Source organism: Odontesthes bonariensis, chromosome 16, assembly GCF_027942865.1.
Source record: "Odontesthes bonariensis isolate fOdoBon6 chromosome 16, fOdoBon6.hap1, whole genome shotgun sequence".
In the NCBI taxonomy this organism is placed as follows: Eukaryota; Metazoa; Chordata; class Actinopteri; order Atheriniformes; family Atherinopsidae; genus Odontesthes; species Odontesthes bonariensis.
In genome coordinates, this window is record NC_134521.1 from 28084051 (window position 1) to 28093922 (window position 9872).

General features: G+C 43.1%; 1 protein-coding gene across 1 annotated transcript; it reads left to right on the top strand.

The window, feature by feature from the left end:
* The first annotated feature begins 554 nt into the window (after positions 1-554).
* Positions 555-9773, top strand: fgf13b (fibroblast growth factor 13b). Its single transcript, XM_075486826.1, has 5 exons — positions 555-1377; positions 2037-2147; positions 5227-5330; positions 6549-6747; positions 8435-9773. The coding sequence occupies exons 1-5, from the start codon at positions 1176-1178 to the stop codon at positions 8572-8574; spliced, it is 756 nt and encodes a 251-aa protein (XP_075342941.1). The 5' UTR covers positions 555-1175; the 3' UTR covers positions 8575-9773.
* Positions 9774-9872: the final 99 nt, after the last annotated feature.

Consider the following 9872-nt stretch of genomic DNA (forward strand, 5'->3'; position numbering starts at 1 on the left):
TTATGATGCTTTCATTATTTCACACTTATTTATTAACATTTTCCTGTGCCTAGATCTAAATTTATGAAATTTATTTTAATTTCTCTTTGGATTCTCCACTGACATGCTGTGTTAAACTCCATTATGCCCTTCTCTTTCATTCACTATTCTCTTTTTTAATCCATTTGTGTTTTTTTTTCTACAAGCTTCTTTCTCTCTCCCTTTCTCACTCACAGGCAGACTCAGTATCTCCTTTTCCCCTCCCACACCTCCTCTGTTATTATTCGTCCTCTCATTCAGTCATCTTTCTGTCTGCTTTCCCTCTATTATTTCTCCTCCTCCAGCTATACCCCCTCTCAGTGGCCCTGCCTATCACACATCAGTATTCAGTGGAACATGTAAATATCATGCCACGTGGGGTGCAAGGCTACAGGTGTCCTGTATGATGAAGGAGCTGCCCAAACCCTCGACCTCGTCCAGCCACCCCTTTCCCACACGTTCACATACACACCCCTCCGCCCCTCCTCGCCCCTCTTCCTCTGGGCGGGCAGGGCTGCAGTAGTTTTATGAACGGCACGGCTGCATCATGATCCCTTTCCCACTGATCGAGGTCCGACCTGTTTCATTGACAAACACTCCGGCTGCTGCATTTCTGTCACGGACAGCGTCGCGGAGCGGAGCATCACCGCGGGAGCGGTGCAGAGCGGCAGCGGCAGTGGCAGCGGCAGGAGAGGCGGCAGCGGCTGCAGTTATCATCACCGTCAGCACCCGGTTTCGGTCACACCAGTTTAGAAGCTGTTGATTCGCTACTTGGACCCGGACTGAATCATCACGCACCTGCACTTCATCCACGCTCTCCCGGGACACCCAAAAAAATCACCTGAGGGGGGAGTTAGACAGCTTTTGCCACTCAGACCCCCTGGGGGATGGGAGGATGCGTCGTTAACGCTCAATCATTGGCACAGTATTGGATTTGTTTGACGGCGACCATGAGGCGCCCGAACGCTCTGATGGAGGATTCTGGACGCTTCTTACAGTCATGGAAATCTGCGACTCTGCAGCGGACGGTTTGTGATGCGAACTGAGTCGTGGGTGGCGTAGACCCCCTCCCCGCACTCCTCACACCCCTACCGCCTTGTCCGCAAACACCCCCTTCAACCGGGACGCATCGTCTTGTTTCACTCCATCGGCGCAGCATGTCCCGGGCAGCGGCTATCGCCAGCTCCCTGATCCGCCAGAAGCGGCAGGCAAGGGAGCGAGAGAAGGCGAATGCCTGCCGCGGCAGCAGCAGCCCGAGCAACAGCAAAGGCACCAACGAGAAGCCGAGCAAGCTGAATGTGTTCTCCCGTGTCAAATTGTTTGGATCGAGGAAGAAACGGAAGAGAAGGCGACCACCAGGTCTGAGGGAGGGGGAAGAACAGTTGGAAAACCATGGGGCACCACCAGCATGCCAACCATAATCACCATCACCACCAGCACCATCACCACCATCCAACACAATTCCATCCCCATCACTGAGGCACGCTCACCATCACCTCATCATTTGTCACCGACGGATTCAGGAGCTCTGTTTTGTCCTCCTGGCAGTTCAATGTTCATTTGATTGTAATTCTTCATATGCTAAGACATGAAGAGAACTGTTGACCATTCGTGACTCAAGCTCAGCATTCTACAATAAAGTAGCAGTAATTCTTAAATTGATAAACTAATATGTAGATATTTCTAAAACTTATAATGGTCCTTGTGTGAATAATGAAACCAGAGACATCTGCAGTGTAGATAACTTTGCATCGTCCCACAATAAAAGTATTTCAAGTTCATTTTAAAAAAAGACATTTAGGCAGAATTTTAACAGTGTGATCATGTGGCATCAGTCCATGAATATCAGATTTTTTAAAAAGCAACCCTGTTCAGGGGTTAAGGAATGACACCCAAGTCTTAGTGACTGTAAATATAAACTTCTCCTCCAGCGACATATACCAGGGACTGCTGGGTTTCATGCATGGCAGTACAAAGGAACGTGTGCAGGTAACGTCTCTTCTCTCTTCACCTCTCAGAGCCACAACTGAAGGGCATTGTGACCAGGCTCTCCAGTCGCCAGGGCTTCCAGCTGCAGATGCAGCCTGATGGCACTATTGATGGAACCAAGGATGAAGACAGCGCCTTCGGTAAGTCTCACTCTTGTCTTTGAAGATACATAAAAGATATCTGGCTGTCAGATTTTCAGCATTTTCCTTTTTCACAAATCCAACTCATTGCTCCAGCTGAGTATTTTTTATCAATCTGTCAGTTGTTTGCTTGACTTATTGATTAATCATTTCTGCCACAAAATGTCAGAATGTAGCAGAAAACGCAAATGAAAAGCTCCAAGAAGAGAAGTTGATGTCTTGAAAATGCTCTTTCAGTCTGACCAGCTGTCCAAAGGACTTGGATGTGGAATTTACTGTCATGATTGTAAAAGAGTTTGAATTACTTGCTTTAAAAAAAACAAACACTTTTAATTTTCTGTCAACTAAATAATGAGCCCATTTTTTTTTAGCTCTGAAACCAGTGTTAAAATACATCAAATTCCATCCATTTTAACATGCATTTAAATATTTTCATTTCATCATAAAAAAAGAGTAAATTCTTCATAAATGTCTTTCTTTACAAAAGGAGAATCATGTGAAGGCTGCTTCATCCAACAGGCTGAAGCATTTTTACGCATCTTTGTAGCATTTCTCAAAGATTATAAACACGTATTGCTGTACAGAAGAGATTGAAACCCTGTTTTTTGCACTGGGTAAATATTACTTTGTGCTACATCAGAATATTACATATCAAAAGTTTGTTATTTGGCAAGGGGCAATTTAATCTACTATTTTATATCCACTTTGGGGCTAGCAACCAACTTCAATGAAATCCAATTTAACGATTATTATCACCCTGTGGATGTGCATTTAATCTGGGATTTTTAATTTAGGCAGTCACTCAACAACATGTCAAGTGCTCACCTAATTAGTCAATTGGAGCATGCTTTTCCTCCAAATGTCAGATGGAAACTCTGCAATCTATCTGTGTTAAATGCCTCCTTGTTAAATGAATTGATTGAACATCAACATAACAAGTAGTGCTATTTTCCAATCGCAGAAACAATGAAAGACAACAGATTGAAAAAAAGGAAACGTCAGCTTCACCAGCTCTGTCCTGTTCTCTCTGTTTCACACGCACAAACACACACACGGGCTGCAATGTGTGATTGACACCGCTTATTCACTTCTGTTGTCATGATTCAGACGACGTTCACTCTCATCCTCGCGCGCAGTTGGTCTTGTCGGCTTCTCGCATTAATCTCTGCTACTTCTCAGGCCACCAACTGTTGTGTACAAAGAGAAAGACAGGGGTGTGCATTCTTTAATTAAATGATTGCATACAGTATGCATCATGTAAACGCCTACATGAAATCAGTCCCCTGTGTCTGGGTTTGGATGAACAATCCCTGTACTCCACATACAACCACAGTCCTTAAAAAGAACATGGTTGGTTGAAAGACAGTAATTAAACAATAGCTTGATTTATAAAACTGCCAGGAATAATTATGTTCCTCCGACACCTTCTTATAGCCAACTGTAAAAATGTATAACAAGCTTTTCAGTTTGTGTCTATGACTGCAAAACAGCAGAAGAATAGAACAAGTAGATATTATATTGTAGATAGTATTTCAATCCAAAGAATCTACCTCCAAAATTGAATAAAGAAGCTTCAAGTAGAAAAGGACTACAAGTGATTGACCATTTTTTTGTGACCGATAGAAACAGAGAAATTACCTGCCTTGCACTGCCTTTTGCAATACTTTAGTATTCCCATCCATCACCAGTTCTTTTACATGTGTGCTGAGATGGATGCTTTTGTGCAGAAAACGAGGTAAAATTGCCTGCATTCGAGAGTTACTAGGTTCCAAGAATAAGATGACAAGCTACTCACAAAGTGGGCTCCCTGACTGTAGAGCTGAGTGGCCGGTGCAGCCGGTCCCAGTGGAAAAATGTTCTTCAAAGATACAGATTTATTAGATGTAGTTTCCCTAGGATTACTCTGATTCTGGAATATTTTCCAAGTCTGGCATCAACAGGTCCTAGCCTTTGCAGCCAAAGTTTCCCCCTTCAGCACAACAGCTCTGAACTCTACAGGGAGGCTAACGCCTTCCAGAGTTATGTGGTATTTCAGGCTGGTCCTGCTGTCTGTCTGCCTGCCTCTATCTCCTCTACCTCCGTTTCTGTCTCATCTTGCATTTGACATCCTCATGTTCAAACTAATAAGGGCAATCATCCAACTTAAGTGGCTTACTATTGTCCTCAAAATGGCCAACAGGATAATCTAACATTACATGTTAGTGCTGAGGGTTCAGAGAGTCAGCTTCAGCCCGTAAACCAGCATGTGCAGTAGAATTTATTATATGATGGATTTGACAGAAATCAAAAACTGATAATTGTGTTTTATCATCAGACTTAAAACAGTTTTAGTCTGTCAGTAACAAAAAAAAAAAAATCACTTTTGCATTTGCATTATTGCTATTTTTAACTCTGCAGGTGAAAAATAATTTGATTTTCATTTAATTTGAAATGAAATCTTATTGGCTAAAATTCCAAATCAAACAAAACAACTCCAGTCCTGCCTTGTTGCATAACTTCAGAAAGAATCCCCAGGTCCGAAGACATTAGCTAAATGAAAAAGAAATTACTAAGCTGTTAGACAGAAATGATTCAAAAGTTTCTTGACTATTAAAATTGCAACTTTCTTTTCTCAAGTTCAAGGTTAAAATTCACTTGTGAATTTGGATTGTTAATCATCTATTACAACAAAAAGCCATTTCAAGGCACCATTTCCTTTGACATTCTATGAAATAAATGACAAACAAGGAACAAAATGGTGCTACTGGTTTTCATCTAAATGAGAAAGGAAATAGCTCACAAGTCAGGGGCTTTTCTGTTGAAGCGTGTCTTCAGACTACCACTTGTTTACCAAACCATGTTGTGTTGTGTCTTTTGAGAACTTGTATCCCTTTCATTGCATGAGTATTACTGAAAGCTAAAATGTTTTTGAAGTTCAGTCGCCTTGGCACCTGTTTGAACTTCTGAAATAGCTCCTCTGTGGTGAAATGAAGGTGTCATTGTGTCATTGATATTGACAAGGATTCTCTCTGTTTTCCTGCGTGTTAACGTCCATTTGTGTGCTGTGTTTGTGTGTACGTGTGTGTGGCTTTGTGTGTAGCTGTGTTCAACCTGATCCCTGTGGGGCTTCGTGTGGTGGCCATCCAGGGTGTCCAGACCAAACTCTACCTGGCCATGAACAACGAAGGCTTTGTCTACACCTCTGTAGGTCACCACCAAAACGCACCATCACCACCATCATCATGATCACAATCATTAGACCAGAATCTTTCTCAGGTTGGGTAATGAAGCAGCAGCTCACAGTGAGAGCTGGCTCATTATCGTTTCATCATCATATCAACACTTTAACGACGGTGTTGCGTTGTGAGTCAGTTGCCACAGGGTGTCCAGGCCTCACTTACCGTCTCCTGGTACCGTAGCTTCTCAGGATTGATTTCAGATCATCCCTCAGCCTCCTTGTGTTTATCACCCCGAGCCATTCTTTGATAGAAACTTCTCTCTGATATGTATTTTCAAGTCGTTTCCAACTTGGTTCACGCACGCTTCGGCACTGTGCGTTTATTTCATCTGTCAGGCCAGAAGGTAGTGTTGGCTGCAGCGCTGCGCTTGAAGCACCTCGCTTTAGCTCTTCAGCTTTGATGGTGGGTGGTGCAGAGGCAATAACAAGAAGAATCAACAAAAATAACACGCTGTTCCCACAATCCTAAACAAAGCTGAGAGACAAAATGATGAAAAATAATAAAAAGGACATAGAAAAATGCTGCACAAGTCAATGTAATAACAAGTCAGAGTCGTATATCTGATCTATCAGCCCAGCCCTGTATGCTTTTTGTTGTTTTTCTGAGGGTGCTGGCTTCACTCATAACACTGACATCAGTCTTTTCATCTTCTGACATGATATTAAAGGCAGAATGCAAACACAGACAATACAACACAATACACACAGCACAATACTTCATGATTTCTTACTAAGTCCATTCAAGGATCTCACTTACAAGCTTAATCAAAATTCATACAAGATCAATGGATGTCAGAGATAAAGAGCACCCACTCTGTATCTCTCTGTTCCTTCCGGCAACCTGGGCACCATCTTTCCCAGTGGGCTGGTTGGTATTCAAGGGAGTAGCCTGTTGCTATGGAGACGCAGGAATAAGGAAATGCAAATGTCAGCTGTCCTAAGTTGGTGCAGTTTGTTCTCAGAGACTGCAGCCCGGCCGAGATAATGATTCAAAGGGCAGTCCAGCTGATGGATGAAATAGAGGAGTAATTGAACATATTTTTAATGGAGCTGCCGTTACAAACTCATACCCTCAGTGACTCCGCTCTTCCAGCAAACTTCTCCCCTCCTCATGCCTACTTAATCACCTCCTTGTCTCCTTTCTTTTACACTTTGTTCTCATATCTGTCACCATTTCCACTCAGGAACATTTTACCCCAGAGTGTAAGTTCAAGGAGTCAGTGTTTGAGAACTACTACGTCACCTACTCCTCCATGCTGTACCGGCAGCAGGCCTCAGGCAGGGCCTGGTACCTGGGACTCAACAAGGAGGGCGGGATAATGAAGGGGAACCACGTCAAGAAGAACAAAGCTTCCGCACACTTCATACCGAAACCGCTCAAAGGTAGGACTAATAAAGCACCGCACTCACCCATTCAAAGAGTGCATCTACTACAACACATCTGCATGCTTAAATGTTGAAAAAATGTCCAATTGTTTGTCTACTTTTGCCTGAAGCGTTCTGTTAGGTCAACGGATCGGTGAAAACTTATGAAATAAGATGCAACAGCCCATTCTTTTATTGAGGTGTGCCAAACAAGCCACTAGGCGATGTGTACAAATGAAAAAGGAATAACCTTGAGTGCTAACCAGGTGCTTCAGCCATGCTAGTGGCAAACCTGAGCGGAAGGATGTAACACACCCTTTGGTGCAGGCTTTGTAACTTTGTAAATCTTTTACATGCACACAAAGCTTTACAACAGGCAAAGAGAAAACATACAAAGCGAAATACAGCCTCTTTAAAATATCTGAGGATAAAGTGTTACTAGAGTCTGTATTATTCAAAATCCTGCGTAAATATGACCAGGCCTTGGCAGCCATTTAAAGCTTCACATGGTTGTTCAACCTTTATCGTACATCATAAAGTAGACTGTGTTCTGTGAAGTTAAATGCTCATGGTGAATGTACCCACTTATTCAAACATGTTGGCTTTTTGTCTGAGGTCGGAAGCTAACAGTAGGTGTGATTTTTAAGAAGTTGAATGAATTTTCCCATTAAAAAGTGAGCCTGACACATTGAGGAGACTGTTTTCATAAGCCTGAAAACATGTCTGGAGGGGATCCGCAAATATTCACGATGAGATGCAAATTATCAAAGTTAACATTTGGAAAACAATCATATAATCTCTCAGAATACCCAAGTTCCAAGGCGCTGACTTTATATAGAACTACATTGCTTGATGTGATAAACTAATCGTGAAATCTGTATTTCTTTCCATTGATGGGTTCGGAGCATCATTAAGTCATCTGATGATGGGGTTTGCAGGCCTGGGTGTGGCTCATCACTCTCACTGAACATCATGTTGTCCAAAGGAAAGAGAATAGCAAGAAGAGAGGAAAATGAAACATGATTCTGTGTAAACAATAGATCCCATCAGTATTTCATCGGACATATGTTGTATGTATGTTCATTGCTTTGGCTGTTTAAATCACGATGTGGCTGATTTGGTTTCACACTCGCTTCTATACGCAACCAGGAGAAGTTTAAAGTGAAAAAAGCTCTAAAAAGCGACTTGGAACAGACAGCAGACTCAGCTGAGGAGTTGTTGCTTGACTATTTCCCGCAGCAGTTGCTGGAGAGCAAAACAAAGCTGAGAGGAGAGAGGATCTTGGACTTACATTCATCAGATGGGCACAAACACGACTCCAAACTAATGTTCACGCTGCTTCTAATCTGCAAGCATGTAGCTCGGCAATTGTGTCCTAATTGATTCTTTAATTAAAATTTTGTTGTTTATGTTTTAGGGTGTCCCAGTTAATGACAAGAGCTCATTAATTAATGCACTCAAATTTATGAAGAGGTTTTGTGAATCTCAAATAAAGTAAGAGGTTAAACACGTAGCTCTCTTACCCTCTGGAGTAACTCCACTTAACTCGCTGAACGAGGCATCATGTGACTGTGGCGTGAACTGTAAAGTGCTCTGAGTGGCTGATAAGACTAGAGAAGTGCTATGTGAACGCAGTCCATTTACCATACCACACCTGAGCAGTGCAGTAACTGAATTAATGATTTTTGTGTGTGTGTTTGTGCAGTGGCCATGTACAGGGAGCCCTCCCTGCACGACCTGACAGAACTCTCACGTTCAGGCAGCGGAACGCCGACCAAGAGTCGCAGCGCTTCGGCCCTTCTGAACGGTGGAGGGAAGACGCCCAGCAACAATGACTTATCCTAGCCTCTCGACCCCTCACACATGTACGCAAACGCACACGTCCACAAACACACACACGCAGATCTCAGGCTGACAGGCCCACACAGGCTTGTGAGGGGTAGGACGAGGTGAGCAGAACAAGAGGGAGGACGCGAATGCGTTCTTCCACTTCATGGAGCCCACTGTGACTGACTGTGATGTAAATAACTCAAAGACAATCAATCCGTCCGGCTCTGCTGCCCCGGTGTGCAGAGGGACTGGACCTGTGAATCTTTCCCCTCCACTTCTCTTCCTGCTGTAGTGTAAACCAGATAGTACAAACGAGGGGGAGACAGTCAGTCACACAGTGAGATAAACAGACAGTTACAGAGAACCAAAGAGTCGAAGTATTAACTAACTGGGTCACTGCGATGAAAAGGCACGTGGCCAGAGAGTTCCAGAGTCACAAAGGAGGAAGAAAGTCTTTATCTATCCTACCGTACGCGATGTTTACACAGAGCTCTTGGGGTTAAGTCATATTTTAAAAAATGGCAGAAGTATTCCTTGTACACTTATGAGGACTTACCACTTGTTTAGCATGCAGGTGCGCCTGTGTGTGTGTGTGAGAAAGGTACATGCTGTGCTTGCAGTAAGTGTGTTTGTCTGTGCGCACGCACGTGTCATGTGTCTGGGGGGGGTGGATTTTACCTTTTTAAGATCTGTTGTATATCAGACAAACCTCCTGAGGGCTTTAGCAGGTTAATATAAGGTTTACTGTATATGCTTCCATGCTTACTTCTTACAAGCAATGCTGTTGCTTCTCTTTCCGTTTGTCACTGTTGTCCCTTGCTGTTTGTTTGCTGTTGCATGGAAGCTTGTGGACCTCTGCTCAGTAGCAGCATGCCAAAGGTCCTCTTTTTTTCCCCCGATTTCTTTCTTTCTTCTAGACTTTTGTGTTCCTGACCACAAGAGAACACTAGTGAGCCGATAGTGTGATACCAGAACACTAGTGAACCAACATGAGGGTGTTAGAACACTACTGGACCAATAGTTTAGCACCAGAACATGAGTGGACCAACGATGTTGGACCAGAACTTTGGTGAACCAATGGGAGCACAGATCAACTTCATATTTTGGTTCCTGCTGTGGACAAACTAGAAATGCACTAAATAAACTCTTTGTAAAGAAGTGATTTTACTGTTTGTTTTTTCGTGTGTGTGTGTGTGTGTGTGGTCTGGTAAAGTGTTTACAACATAAAAGAAAAAGGAGGAGAAAAGGTTCTGCTCATGTTTAAAGGGCCAGTTCAACCAAATCACAAGACAAATTGTACTACTTGGCTCCCG

What these genes read in the sequence shown, in the direction of transcription:
- fgf13b (XM_075486826.1), top strand. Translation starts at nt 1,176, where the DNA reads ATGTCCCGGGCAGCGGCTATCGCCAGCTCCCTGATCCGCCAGAAGCGG. An exon ending in GAAGAGAAGGCGACCACCAG is followed by an intron (nt 1,378 to 2,036) that starts GTCTGAGGGAGG and finishes TTCACCTCTCAG; the next exon opens with AGCCACAACTGAAGGGCATT. An exon ending in CATACCGAAACCGCTCAAAG is followed by an intron (nt 6,748 to 8,434) that starts GTAGGACTAATA and finishes GTGTTTGTGCAG; the next exon opens with TGGCCATGTACAGGGAGCCC.